Genomic DNA, 15425 nt, shown 5'->3' on the forward strand with positions numbered 1-15425 from the left:
TGCTGCCCAGGCCTCCCTGGCTGAGCAAGGTCTGCTCACTCCCACTGACTCCTCCATGAGAGAGGATGTGAGAAGGCAGAAGCAGGTGGAGAAAATAATAGCATCCAGTCGTGGTCACTACGAATCCCCCACACCTTTGGTAATTCCTCAGACACCTAATCTGCCCTTCCAGGCTGAGGTGTGTGTTCAGCCAGCGCTATCCAAACCAGCACAGAGATTAATTCCTCCCCCAGTGCTGATGGGAGTGCAGAAATCCTAATGACATGTTTGCAGCAGCTGTGCCATTCAGGAGTGATTTTCCAGGGGGGAAATGGTCCAACACACTACGGCTTATGGTTGTGTCACCACAGGGCTCTGGGATATTGCTGCAGAGGATCGCAGCATGTTTTAATAAAGAAAGGACAGGATTCCCACTGGGTATGACAGTTAATCAGAGAAAAAACAGGTTTATGTGTGAAGAAAGCTATCGTTACCTCTCTGCATTCTTCTTATCAAGTATGGGACTTAGGTGGTAGTTTGCCTGCAGTACCATTAGGCTTGGTCACATCTAAAGTGCTGTTACTCAAGGCCCATAAATCTGACAGACGAAGCGATGGGATTATGTCATGTCACAGGTGAGATGGATTCGGCAGCCTTACCTTAATCGGCCCCGTTGCTTGAAAGAGCAATCAGAATGGAAAAAAAACTTCACATTTTCTTGATGATCTGAAAGGACAAAACCTGACCCCTTCCCTGGAGTTAATAGCCAGAGAAGCACCTAGACATGCAGCTCATACAAAAAGGCCTTGGTGTGTTTGGCACCCCTACAGCCTGCAGAGATGCAGGGTTGTACTCAGCATTTCACATGTGGCTAGAAGATACGTGATAGTTACGGCTGACTGCTAATTGCAATTTAGGAAAAGTGAGCCCTAATCCTGTCCTTCAGCTGGAAGGATGCTGGAAGGGTAAGGAGCTGCGTGCTTTGTCCTGTAGCTTTATCATCTCCTTCTTTGTGCAGGCGCAGAGTGTACCACCTCGTGTCTGGACCACAGCCATGAGCCCATCCTCCTGCGTGTGAACGAGACCGTGCAGGACATCCAGCACTGGATGAACCCTCAGAGAGTGAAGGTCAGTGCCTGGCAATTGTGCTAACTACGTCGCTTGCTACATGTTTGTGTGCAGTGAGCAAACTGTCAGTTAGCCATGGTTCATCCAGCGAAGGGGAATGTGTGAGAGAGGTCTTTTGCCCTTTAGAAAATAATTCCTGGATTTTGTAGTGTCTTTGCATGTTGTTCTAGCAACGTGGTGCCATTCTCTCCAAGTTGTTCTCTCTCTGTGATTTCCCAATGAAAATCCATTCAAGGTAGGGGCCCCCAATCGTCGTGCTCAGATCCACTCAGGACCTCCAAGGGGCTGATGTAGGGATTGCAATTCATACAGGAACGTGGTGGAAAATGAGAGAACGGGCACCCGCCAGGTTTTATTCTCTTCCTCCTCTTCAGTATTTCGCACACTTTGGGTGGTAGGGCTGGATTTTTCTGCACTGCTTTTGGCTGACAAAAGAAGCTGATACAGGGGGGTATTTCATTTCCCAAAGCAGCGGAGCTGGCTGGGTCCTGCCCACCCCCCCATTCACCCGCATGTGAGAGCTGCCAGCTCAGCACAGCCCCTTCCAGAGGTCACCTCTTCTCCCTCTGCCTGCTGCAGAAGCACAGCAGCGTTAACCACTTGCGGCGTGCTGTTCTGGGTGCCCTCCAGCTTATGGGTCAGCCCCCATGGGGGCACACACACCTATACACAGTGCTTTACACACACGCTCAGCTGTGTGCAGGCAGCAAATAGCTGCTTGGTTTCACATGGATATTAGTGGGAGACACACACATACGTGCTGTGGCTGCTGTTAGGGAGCTGCTCTGAAAATCTCTGTTGCTTTGTATTTCCCTATTTCACATGGGGCTGTACAGAGCAATAGAATAAACCCTGGAAAGGGGTGAGGAACGTAAGTCCACAGAATACAACCAGCTCACAGTGTCCGTCCCCACTTCCCACTCCCTCCAGGCAGCGAGATTATATTACTGCCTAAGCCCAGGCCTTGCCAAGTTTCTGGCACGGAACATAAAGAAAACCCCTATCTGTATTAGGGGCAATTTCTCACTGGCCCTTTCCCGAGTGCTAGACTTTAAAGTGGTTTTGTAATTCATGGTGAAATAAAGTGACAGCTTCCCTCCCGTTCTGTGCCGTGCGCCTTCGTTTATTGATGCGGGTGCGCAGAGGGAGCTGTAATGAGTTTTATACCTTCAGGTCTCTGGAGGGCTCATTAGGCAGCAGGGAAAACACAGAGTGGTAAAGGGGGGATGAGGGGAGTGAGGGATGGAGGCAAAATCACAGCTTCCCAGAGTACCGTGGTAAACAAGACCTTGTTTGCCTTGACAGTGGAGGATCTTGCAATTGGAAAGTAGATGCAGGTTTGTCCCACTAACACTTTGTAGACAGAGGGTGAGATTTAGGCAGGAGAACGTGCTGGATGGTGGTGGGGAGGCTTTTGGGGCATGCAGAGGAAACAGCTCTGCTCTCATGTCTCCTTGGAACGCAGAGCTGCATCCTGGCAGTCCCATTGGGTCATGCAGGGCTTTCTGCTTGTCAAGCAGCAGTTGTGTGCACAGTGCTGAGAGGAGACCCATAGAGTAGACAGCTGGTGGGATGATGCTGGACGGGGGGGTTTGGTAGCTGTGAGACATCCATCTTGTTCTGCTCCCCAGACAGAGGATGTCACCCACAGTGAGCTGTGCCTCACAGGGAGCCTGTGCTGTGGGAACTGCTGCTGCCAGTGGAGACCCTGGAGAGATGTGGATTTGGATGCTTCAGGGGAAGGTCCCCATGGCCATATGCTATATATCATTAATAATATTTGTCTCTATTTACGTTTGCTGACAGCTCGTTGTTGTGCCATGCGAGCAAAGCGACCAGCTGCTTGCATTTACAGGCGTCTTTGTTGGTCTCCAAGTACTTCAGTGATACAAGGGAAACACTTTCTGTTACTTAACTTCAGGCACAAATAATGTATGGATCAGTGCGGTACGAGCAGCAGACAAAGGTAGAACCAGTTTGGGGGACTTGCATTTGGGACGACGTGCACAGATAGAACACAGGGAGAGCCAGCAAGAAAGAAATGCATTTGTGTGTGGCTGCTCAAGCAACAGCTGCTATGGAGGCAAAGTGGGAAGAGGGAACCATCCCTCCTTTGGGGGCTGTTTAGAGCAGAGCTGTGCAAATCACTTGATTTTTCAGTTTGCTGGAAATTCTGTCAAATTAAAACGTGAAAAAAAAAAATGTTTTCTCCCAACCAGAGAGAGATTGTTGTTGTTGTGATTTTTGGTGAACCAAAAAATTGGAGGAAAACCATGTTGGGTTTGAACGTAATGTAGTATTTAACTTCCAACTATTTTCGTGTCGTTTAAGAAAAACGAGTATTTTCATAATTTTTTTGCTTAAGAAAAATGAAATAAGCTTAGAAATCAAGTGTCTTCTCACAGGAACAACAACCAAATGTCATCACATTCATGTGTTTTTTTGTGAGGTTTTGAGTTGCTTTGCTTGGTCTGAAACTGATTGCTGAAATCAGTGCAAATTTGCAGCGTCTCCCAAATCATTTTCAGCAGGAACAAAAAGCCACCTGCAATCTGTGTGTCTGCTGCTCTGTGGCAGACTGCGTTTGGGGCAATCATTGCTCTTCCTGTGATTTCCCATTTGCTGCATGTGTGCAAGGGGCAGCGAGCTGTTGAAGACACCTATAGATAGAGCTGCCAAGGCTGACTACAAGGCAGCGAAGAGAAAAAAGTGAAGTGCCTCAGAAAGACAGCTTGACAGCTCTTTCCCAGTGAGTGCCGACACCTAATTTCCCATGTTGTCTGAATTTGGGCGCTTGCCTTTGTGCCAAATACTGTGTCAATGTGTGGGACAGCCTCAAAAGGGGTTGGCTGGCAGCGGGGCTGAGAGAGTGGGGATGCTGCCCCAGTAGTAGCAATACGTTTCCCCCTATCCTTGCACCTGAACACTACAATTCCTGCAATTTTGGGTGCTCAGGAGATATAAAAAATGACGTGAGCAACCAGCATCTGTCCCCTTCAGGTAGGATTTGCAGTTTTCCTCCTTTCTTCCCTTCCACTGAGCGTCAGGTTCATTTTGCAGGCAGGGAAACTGAGTCACAGCTTAGGGCAATGTAGGCCCTGAGCCCCAGGAGTGCAGGAGCTGCCACCCACCTGCAGCTCTGGGAGGCCACAGCCACAATGAACCATGTCTCCCTGCCCTGTCAGCAGCACCGATCCCTTCACCAGCCCTCATGGTTAATTGCTGTGCTCGTTTAGTGCCTGAGGAGAGGGTTCGCTGAGACTGGTGGATGCCAGTCCTCATGCTCGGGCTCTGGGGGACACTCGACCCATCTAAGGTGGAGGAGAGCTCTCTGAGGTCTCTCCTGGGGAAACCTAATCCCCTCTGCAAGGCCGCAAATGGTTGACGTCATTGTGTTAGTCCCACAATGGGGAGGGAAGTGCCGCGGCCGGAGGCGCTAGGTCTTCCCTCACAAGGAGAAAATGACAGCTTGATTTGCTTTCTTGGCTCTTTGTTACCTACTGTGGGAGCGCATCCCGGCTTACTCTCTGTTCGCAGCAGATGGAGTCACAGCCACCAAACCGCAGCTGGAGCTGAATGGCATTTCTGGGATGGGGACAGGCCAGGCGGGAGGGCAGCTGTGCTGCAGGAGCCGAAGCACCAGGACAGCCGGGCCATCAGGCAGCCATGTGTCACCACAGTGACTCAGGGAGGGGTGAGGCCTGCGCTGTGGTACTTGGGCTTCCTCAGCACCGCCTGGCATGTGTGGCCTTCTCTTCTGTGTGCACTGATGCCATCTTGGTAGTGTTAACAAGGCTCCTTCAGTGCTGCCTGCAACCCTCCTTCCTTTCCATCTATCTCATTGCCCTACACTGCGCTCCTGCACCTTTGGACCTCTTGGCACCACAAGAAGGAGGAGTGATACACAGCTACCCAAATCTTCCTTCATTCCTCAAATTTCTGGCCCAGATTCTTCTTTGTCCCGCTCCCCCTCAGCCCAGCAGCAGGCTGGGGGCACAGGCAGGACTTGTGGTGTGAATCTGGGTTTGGAAAACCAGCAGGGGGACCCAGAATTGTGATTGAGGGCCTTTCCCAAGTGTACCCTGCTTCCAGCTCTGTGGATGTCAGCAGGCTTGAACTTAGTTGGAGTAGCTCTAATAGTCTCTGCTAGCAATGAGTCATCTAAAGAGAAGGCAAAGTAACTGGGACTAAGCCATTGGCACACATTCCTGTGCAGGACTGTCCATCTGAATCCTTTTGGCACATCCTGGCTGCTGCAGAGAGATGAGCTGAGTGGTGTTTGTGATGAAAAGCTCTGATTATCTGCTGGGACCCACAGCCTTTCCCAGCTGCTGTATGAGTGTCCCACTGACCCAGTGATGGATGTCATGCAGGGTCAGCTGGCTCTGCTGTGCTACAGCCCGGGGCTGCACACCCTTTCCTGGAGGCTGGCCAGCCAAAAGTTGCTCTAGCCACTGGGATTCAAGGCAGCCTTGAGCGAGAACAGAGATCTGTGCTTGAGGAGACTTCACCTTCCATCTCTTCCTCTGAGGGGAATGACAAAATTCAGTAGCTGCTGGATTTTTAAAACTGGGAGGGCCTGGAAAATAGTGCATCTTCTGCAAGGGATTGGTCTCGCTTGGAAACCTCCTTCCTTAAGAGCCTGTTTCAGGGCTGTGGCTCCTTCTGGTTGCTCCACGTGCTCGCACATATCAAGGGGTTGTGTAGATGTTGATGCTTCTTACCAGAAATGTGAGGTGCTGAATGGAAGGGCACTTTTCCTGCTCATTGGCTGGCCTCAGATATGGGAGGCGCATGGCTGAGTTTTTCTACTTCAGCTTTTGGTTCAAAGGCCCTTGAAGTGCTTCCCCCTCCCAGCCTGTTGACTGGTCTTGTTTATTTTGAAACCTGGAAAAGTTTCCTTTATTTTCCCTCTGAAGTGCAATAAACAGCAGAGTGGAAAAAAAAAAAAAAACACACACACACACACACACACACACAAAAAAAAAAACCTCTTGCCATTTGTGGCAGGCAACAGGCTGGAAATCTCCAGCTGCCTGTCAGGAGTGTGCTGGAGGAGCGTCTGACACCGCAGGGCCCCCGCACCTTGCAGCCTCCCTGCCTTGCCCCGCTCACACAGACGGGCCCTGTTGTGAGGCAGGTGGGGCAAGCCGGGCTTGACTAATAGTGGAAAATCCGAGAGCATCGGAAAGATAAACAGCCCCAGTCAGATAGTATAAAAGTCCTTTTTCTAGCACGCGCCAGGTAAGCCTCAAATGACAGAAACTGTGAAAACATGCTGAGGTTCCCCTGCAGATGGATTAAATTAGGCCTTGGATAAACAGGGGGAGGGATGGCTTGTGCGTCAGGTCTTCCCAAATGTTAATCCCTTCCTTCCCCAGGCCTCCGTCCAACCCCAGCCCCTGTCCTTTGATGAGTACCCACATGTTCATGTTGGCCATTGTTTCATCCATGGAAGGTAACCCAAAGCGATCCTTGTCCTGGTGAATGTCATGGTGCATGGATGGTTGTCCCATCACGTGGACCTCCATGGTACTGAACTGCCACCGTCACTGACTGGCCAAGCCTCTTAGTCTTTAAAATCTCGGTTTCCACATCTATAGGCAAACAGTGATTGTCCATCGTGCGTCTTTGAGTAGGCCGGTGTCTCATTTTTCTCCAAAACTAGGCACTTCAACTTTTTTCTTACAGAAAACCTATAAATGTAGTCAGTACCAAAACTATTATAAAGCTCATACAGTGTAACAGATGATGCTGTCCTTTTTGGGGATTATTTTGAAGGTGTGTAGTGGGAGGTGCTTCTATTTAAGATCTAAAGGATGGTGTGAAAATGTTTCTGAAAGTCCACCTTTAGCTGTTTGCATCTTCAGGAAGCACAGATATGGCGGGCAGCAAAACAGAGCAACGCTCTGCAGCACCAAGAAACCCTTAAATGAATTCCTAAAATGCCTCCCCACTACCCAGGAGCTGGACAGTGGACCCCTTCCTTTGCCTTTTTCTGCTACGTTCCCCCACCGTGTGTGAAATATTGGACATGACATTTTAGGGAAAATGTTAAATATTATTTTACTCTCAAATGTTCTGTTATTGCAAGTGTCAAGTCCAACACTTCTTGTAAATACCTGGAGGAGAGCCAGGTCCTGAGAACACAAGAGGTGTTAGGAACTAAACTTCATTGCTTAAGTACAGTAGGGCCATAGGAGCCAGCACGCTGACTTTCTGTACACTGATTTCCTTGTCTTAACTTGATGTTTGTTTTTTTTTCTTCTCTCCTCCAGAGCGTTGTCTGCACAGCGGGACTCAAGTGGTACCCTCACCCTTCCCTGATTCATTGTGTCAAAGGCTGTGAGGTGAGTATTTGCATTCGCTCAGATGGGCCATGCTTACTCTCCTACATGTTATGGTCACAGTCACTGCAGCCATGTGGGCTGGAAATGTTTTTCCAGTGGGGCAAACAGGCTTTTGCCCTGGCTGTCCTGTCAATTAAACAGAATCTCCCGCACCAGTTGTGACATCCAGTGGTGAAGCTGGTGTTTTTTCTAAAACTGATGGTTGGGTGACTCTTGCATGAGCAGCATGATCAAACAGCTCAATGTAATTGGCCGACCTTTGGAATTTCCCAGGATGTGGGACTTCCTGGAAGACTGCAAAAAGCTTCAGTTATTTATTTGTTTCTGACATCTTACTAGAGGACCAGTTCTTTCTGAGGCCAGCTAGACTTTGAACTGTGATGTGGAGATTAAAAAGCCAGAGGAAGGAATGATGCCACTGGATGGACAGTGCAGCTGAACAGTGAGCAGATCATGCTCACTGTCTTCTGTCTTATTTGCAATAAGCAGTTATTTTGAAGAGAGATGTTTCTGTTGGCAGCAATCTGTGTCAAGTCTGAGAACTCTTAAAATATTGCTAGTGCGTAAGTAGCACTGGTTCACATCTCTCTGGTCATACAGTTTCCATCGTGCCAGCACTTGACTGTCTCACCAGGACTGACATGAAGAAGTCAACCCTTGTGGCATCTCTATGAGGCTGGGCAGCCCCATGCCCTTTTTGGAAATGGAATAACTCACAGGAAGAAGCTTTGTCTGGACATGCTCTGGAAGAGCTGTGTCTCAAACCCAGATCTCCCAGCTTTCTGCAGCACCAACTGCGCCCTTGGCACTCAGTAACCCAATTTTACAAGCACACTGAAGTTATTTGCCTGCAGTGGTAGACCATGGCACAGAGCTCCTAAATCTGACACAACACAGTAGACCACACTGCTGTGCGGCACGATTTCTCTTGAAGTGAAAGACAGGTTTCCTTCGCATACAAATGTTGAGCCCAAGAGGGTAATAACTCTCCAACAATGTAATACTTTCTGTCTAGTTGTTCCCTAAATGAAAAGCATTCTGCTGTCAGTGCTTTGAATGTCATAAGCCATCTCACGCATTACATTCATGCAGGCTGGATATGCGCCCCTATTCTCCAAAGAGAGCTAAAATAACATCCAGTGGCCATTAAGAAATGCCATTCAGGTGCTGATGCACCATTGGGTATCCATTCTCCTGCTGTTTAAGGATAGTTGTTACTGACGCAAACTTTGCAGTGATGTAATAATTTACCAGAAGCCATTATTACTGACATGCTTTTTCTCCACGTTTTCTTTCCTTCCATCCTTGTTAATTGCCAGATCCCTCTACATCAATAGAAACTTCCTTCTTTTCATCATTCATTCAGCAGTGTCACTGCATCACAATCTGTCATCGTGGGAGGCTTTGCCCAGACAATTGATAATGGCCTCTAGCATCATTTTTAGAGCATGATGCTTCCAGGATCCAAGAATGGGCCAGAGCTTGTTCTCTGGCAATAAGATTTCAGAAGAAATGCCATCTTCACCAAGCCTTTCTTCATGACTATGGAAACAGGAAATAATAAGCCAGTAGGTCAATAATACTGGGCCATTAGGCTGATACAATTCCTAATGTATTGATATCCTTAGCATTAGGGAGGGTTCCCTGAATAGAAGGCTGTAAGCAGGGCATTATTTCACTCTTGGCACTCAGAGCAGTAACCCAGACTGCTGCAATGTGATTTTTTGTCGCTCCCTAGTGGCTGGAATAGAGGTTTATGAGTCAGCCACGTACCTGGAGGCAGCTAACTTAGATGTTTTGATGAAAACTAGTCCCCCCACCCCCTACCTATATAGTCAGTGGAGAAAACAAAGCTCCTCCAGAGATGTGGGAGCACTAAGATATGCACAGAGACCTCTACAGACTTCAGCAGCCAGCCCTGCAAGGCTTCCCAAATGAGCATTCGGGTACCAACTCAGAATAGATGTTATTTGTCCCATTGTTTTCCTCCAAAGGATGGTCTTGCTTACTGTGCCAGTGCAAGTAACAAGCAAATTCTTTTACAAGTTCTTATTAGTAATGTTCATAGGTACAGATATAAGCATAGGACATTAAAGCAAAGGCTTTCTTAACAAGCAGGCACAGCCAGACAGTACAAGGGAAGCACAGAGAAGCCTATCAAGATGTCTTAGGAGGTTGAACAAAATTCACTGTTTTTAATATGACCAGATTGACATAAAAATATCTCTCCATCAGTTTATAAATCTTTTCCATGTAACTCATGTTATATTAACGAAACTGGAAGGGCTTTTTCAAGTCAAGGCCTTTGTCTGTATAAGTGAGCCAATCTCTGTGGAAGTCAGTGGAGCTCAGCCAGTCTGAAGGGGTTGGAATCTCACTCTGTAATTCTGCTTCCTTGTTGGCATTTGCAGTATTTGCTTGTAACTAAAGAATTGATGCTCAATTAGTCACTTCATGGGAGTCGTGCTCTGGTCCACTATTGCCGTTATGGCCTGGAGTTCCTCTACCCTGATAGAAATATGTAAACTTGTAAAACAGCAGCAGTAAAAGCTTGCACCTTCACCAGTCCGCAGAGTCTGTCTCAATATGGATGGCCATGGCCATGGCCTTTCAGGTAAGCTCTCACTGCTGGTTCCTTACGTCTCCATCATCAGGAAAATTCAGGTACTGCAACTGCTGCGAAATCCTCCCCACGCGCTCTGCAGAGATGACTTCTTGTAGGAAACTCCCTGGTGTGTTTTTCTCAGTGCAGAGCAAATGAATTTTCCAAAGAGCAAATAAAATGGGAATGGCCCCATGAGCCTGTGAGTGTAAGAAGTACTATGGAGATATGACTGTGCTCTGTGCTCAGCATCCCTTTGTCTGAGCTTTCGGAGCTGCCTGGGTTCCTTGTACCTGGCACAGTCACTTCCTAGCATCAGGCACAGTTTGGATTTCCAAGAAAGGCTCTTGTACTTAATGACCAGTAAGGCTCCAAGGTGTAATGAAGATCCAGACCTCATGCCTTTTCTTCAGAACTGTGATTATTATTCAGGTCCTGTGCAGCACATAGACCACATTTTCTTTTTCAAGGTGATTTATGAATTTTGCTTAATAGCTCTCCTCAGCGTCCCTCTGAATAATTTCCATTATCCCAGCTCTGAGCAGTGGAGTGGAGGAAGATTAGGTGTCATGGCCAAGATCACACGCAGTAAGTGCTAACTGGGGAATGAGTGCGTGTGGACCCCGTACTTAGCTCAGACCACTTCCACTTCTCCTTGAGATATGCTTTATAACCTCCTTGCTGACACTTGTTGCATAGTTAGGAGAGCTGTGGTTGAAAGTACAACTATTAAAAGCAAGCCAGTTCTGTTGCTATGCATAACCTTCTTCTTATCCCACATAGTTTCAGAAGGTTAGCTTAAAATTGTGTAAAGGTGACACAATTTTAGATGCCTTGATGCTGTCTCTGGGCCTAGTCAAATTAATCTTCCTGAAGCATCATCTTATGTGGGATGTGAAAAGCCAACAAGGGCTCTAGTGTCCTTCTTTTTTCTTTCTGCTTTGAAGGGAGAGGGGAATAATTATCTCTTGCTTTTCAGGGCAGTTGGTAATGTTACAAACTACGTGGCTCTTTCAAGGCTTCATCTTCTCCTTCTGATAACTGTTACTGTTAATCCGTGTTCATGTCCTTAGTCTCTGCTCTTCTATTTTCCAGCCTTTCATGGGAGACAACTACTGTGATTCCATCAACAACCGAGCCTTCTGCAACTATGATGGTGGGGACTGCTGCGCCTCAACAGTCAAGACCAAAAAGGTAGGGATGTCCCTTCCTGTTTTCTCTGGGAATTCATCAGGGAGTGCTGTTTTGTGTCCAGGGAGAATTTATTTTGTTTAGAAGAGGGGATCCAAGGTCCTCAGAAGGACCGAGTCTATGCATCAGCTCCCTGTGGGTGCTCAGTTCTTCTTGGTTCATTTTGCAGTTCTCTCTTGATAGGCGTGTGCATTTCTAATCATTACCTGCCCTATACCTCTGCAAGATGTGTTCAGTTTCAGACCATCATTCATTCCTGTTGTAAATGAACCCTTACTGCTCTGTAGGCAAAGGCTGTCTCCCTCCAGAATGCTGGGCATGTTCATCAGAAAAGCTATTGGTCATCCATTTTGCACCTGGTGCTCAGGAGATCTTCCATCAAGCACTCTTAGAAGGGTGTATTTGCCTGTCCTGATATCTGCCCTCAGTGCTCAAAAGGGAAACTGAAAGTTAGGATTCATTAAGAGAAGAGCAGAGAGCAAAACAAATGCATCAGTAAGTCTGAACTTCGACCCATTCACACAGTGTGTATTTGAATGATGGGATGCATTCCCATAGAGCATTATTAACACCGAAATATATTTGAATTCAGAACAAGAATAGGCACATTCATGGACGTTTAGCCCATCAGTGGCTATTAATCAAAGTGATCTGGATGCAGTTTCTGGCACAGGAATATCTAAAACATGGACTGCTTGAGCAAGGGAAAGATCCCTCTATACATCCCCATATTTTTTATGCTTCTTCTAATATTCATTTCTGGCCAGTGTTACAGAGACAGGAGAGTGATGAAGCTTGTGGTTTGAAACACTACAACATTTCATCTATTTCTAACCGTGATAGATTTTGAACTTATTTTTCCCAAAGAAATGAAAGAAAACCGTAGCCTCTGGCATGTAAAATTTTTACCTTGTCTTGAGGATTTGAGTGTAGATCAGACTGAAGAAAATCCAGCTATGTTAAGTATCTGATGTACATCAATAAATTTGAAAGCTTGAGAGTAGACAGGGAAAGCGTGGGTTTAGTGTATGAGATGATGCGTTTTACCAGGCTGAGGAAGAAGCTTCTCTACGTAGAGCACCTGAGGGACTGGAGTCCTCTTTGTAGGGAGCAGTCTTTTCTAAGGCAGCTTTTGCTGGAGGTTTCTTTTCCTTGGCTCAGTCAAAAACTTCATGGCAGTGCAGTGCTGTGGCTGCCTCTGGCCCACCTGGGAATGCTGATGGATGCGTCTTGTCACACACAAGGGGTTATTTTCCTCACTATATGGGAGCTGGGGGAGGTGGTGGTTTTCCTAACCCCAAGAGGCACCATAGGATCAGCAGGGAGGTGGTCAGGAGAGGACTGACCCAAACCAGCCCCACTGGGACAGGAACGAAGGGCACGTCCTGCTGGGGTAGAGACAGGACTGGGACATGGAGAGTGTGGGGCTCAACTGAGGGGAGGGTTAGGAGTAAGGTTTGGGAGCAGAATTTATTGGTTCCCAAGCCTTGCCTCTCTCCCTAACCCCCACCGACGACCCAGGGGCAGAACAGGGCACTGGGAAGTGAGAAAACTGCCTTCTCCTTGGACCTTGGCAGGTCAAAACCAAGTCCCAGTTTATTACATTTATCGGGTGAAGAGGGGATAACAGCCCTGCAAGGCAGACTGGGACACCTGCGGCAGCGGCGGCGCGGCCCTATGAGTTATTTTCCTGTCTGAGGTCTTTGACTGGAGAGCAGATTTTGGGCAAGGCTGTTCAAACACAGCCCTGCCTTTGAAGAGCTTTATGAGTAGAGCGTTACAGGAGATATTCCAAGGGGAAAAACAATGAAAGGTGTGAGAAAAGGGAGCTGAATAAAAATACTCCGCATACCAAATCCTTCCAGCACAATTTGCCACCTACTTAAATAGGCACAGTTTTAAAATACACAATGGGTGTAAAAGCCAAAAACCTGGAGGAGACACAGGGAGGGGTGAGTCCAGCTCTGCTAATTCCAATACCAGATGAGGATGTATTTTCATACAGTTGTAGAAAGAGCAAGACACATGCAAGTGCCTGCTTTGCTCCTTTTCTTTCAGGGTTACAGACTATGTGGCAGATGTGTCAGTCTTTCAAGGCCCCTGCAAGTTTACCCATAAATGTCTAACATTTATGCAACACCTGTTTTTCTCCCAAAATGTCACAGGCCATTTTACAAGCTTTAGATTTATCATCTTTTCGCCATCGCAGCCATTGCTGAGGTGACACATGGTTCACATTTAACAGAACATAGCAACTCCGCACGTTATTTTAGGAAAGGGCTGAAGATTAGCATTGCATCATGTGAAGATTCAGGAGCTAACAGGCAAGTAAGAGCTGACTTCAGATCTTTAATGTCCGCAAACTGTCAAGACTTAAGTTTCACTGCATTCCCACTCCCCTCCCAAAAACACTTTCAGCTGCACACAGTGCTGTGAACTGGGTTGCCTGAAAACACAAAGATTCAACCCACATTCACTTTGATCTGCAGTCGTCTTACTTAATGTCTGATTCTGCACACTCCTGTTCTATTAGCCTGAAAAAACCCAGGAGGCTTCCATGTGCCATTCGGTTAGGGCACGTCTTTGCTTTGCATTTGAGCATTAGCAGCAAACGACCTTGTGCATTTCTGCAGAGAGAGGGGAGCAGGGCGGTGTGGCTTATCTGGCCAACCACCGACTAATCAGTGCTGCTGCTTAGATAGGAAATAATGAGTATTTGCCCTGTGCTACTCACAATCTGTCCAGGGAGCTTAAAAGAAATCATTAAAGACTTCTTTTGAATGCTGCAAATGGCAACGAATGAATTCAGTCATATTCTAGGCATAAATTTGAGGCAACGGCCATCAGCAAGCAGGAAAAAGAGACATTCATCAGCTTAATTATTTGTTCTGTGCTAATTGATCAGCATGCCCGTGCAGAGGGAGGGAAGCCGGGGCTGTGCAGCAGCACCCAGGGCAGCAGGGACAGCCGTCTGCAGGGCACGGGGAGCAGCAGGGAGGCACTGGCAGCGGATGGGGCTGCACAGCTTGCCCTGTGCATGACCCAGGAGCAGCTTGGAGAGACAGGAAGGCCATTGCCAGCCAACCTCCAAGAGAGAGGAGGCTTCTGTTGTGTATCTGGAGGGGATAAAGTCTTCCGTGAAGGACAAAACAAAAGCCTGTCTCCTTTTCATCTTCCTCTCCTCCTGACCAGCGCAGGTTGCCAGCTCCCTTCCGCCTGGCTGCTCCAGGAAGCTGCTTCTTGCTTTGTGTCCTGCTGCAGATAAAAGAAGATACTATTTTTTAAAGCATTACATATATGACAGCGCTTAAAGTGGGGGAAATAAACGACCCGGGCATAGCTGGCTGCCTCTGGGCTGGCGGCGGCAGCTTGGAGCTCCTGGGCTGTCTGACGTGCCAGGGAAGGCCGATGGCTCTTTCTTTCCGATTAGTTTCAGGAAATCTTCTCTCCAGTCACTGCTCCCCTTCACTTCTCTTTCCCTTCCCTTCTACAGATTTTCCCAGTGCAGGGCTGTCTAGAAAGGCCTCACAGAAATCAGAAATGCTTTTCTTCAGGCTGCTTGCGTACTTTGTTCCAGTCTCAAATAGCAGATTTTCACATTGAAGTCCCTGCAGTCTCATCTCTGCATATTGAAGTGCGGGGAATTTTGTTGCTCTAAATTTACCCCATCCTAAACCATCCGAAAGGGCAAACTTTCATATGTCTTTCCTCCCTGCCTTTCCTTTTCATCACGTAAGGGGTAGAACTACAACCCCCGTGAGAAAAACCCGTCTCATTCGGTTATCTCTTGGGTTTTCCCTCAACCCCTTTGCCCCTGAGCCCTGAGAAAAGAAAAAGGAGAATCAACCTGGCAAAAACTCCCATCTCAAATGCCGCCCCTTCAGCCTCTTGACATTGCTGTCCAACACCTTGGAGAGGAAAACCAGCAAGTGCCTTGGCGGAAAACAAATGAGGACTTGCGGTAGATAGAGAACCGCGTGGGATTCATCCAAAGCTTTGCTTATCTACGAGATATGCAACTTATCAAAACCTCTTCAGAGACTTTATGGCCAAGAATTCAAGGCCTAAAGAAAGGAGCTTTGAACTGAAGGGCTGCTGCTGGCTCCAGGAGGGATTTCCCAAGACTGTCCCTGTCTCCCTAGAAAGGCGGGTCTGCCCCTTCCCACCCCTAAGAA

General features: G+C 47.6%; 1 protein-coding gene across 2 annotated transcripts in view; it reads left to right on the forward strand.

Moving 5' to 3' along the window:
• PAPPA (pappalysin 1) overlaps positions 1 to 15425 on the forward strand; it is a 176024-nt gene that overhangs the window by 148585 nt on the left and 12014 nt on the right. For both annotated transcript variants that reach the window (XR_001464480.4, XM_415522.8), the window contains exons 19-21: positions 998 to 1107; positions 7386 to 7457; positions 11155 to 11253. Coding sequence is in view for 1 of the 2 variants with exons in the window: in XM_415522.8 (XP_415522.5) it covers positions 998 to 1107; positions 7386 to 7457; positions 11155 to 11253 (281 nt within the window). In the remaining variant the exon portion in view is untranslated. The remainder of the gene's footprint in view (positions 1 to 997; positions 1108 to 7385; positions 7458 to 11154; positions 11254 to 15425) is intronic.

The sequence above is a fragment of the Gallus gallus genome, chromosome 17 (genome assembly GCF_016699485.2).
Source record: "Gallus gallus isolate bGalGal1 chromosome 17, bGalGal1.mat.broiler.GRCg7b, whole genome shotgun sequence".
NCBI classification, from domain to species: domain Eukaryota; kingdom Metazoa; phylum Chordata; class Aves; order Galliformes; family Phasianidae; genus Gallus; species Gallus gallus.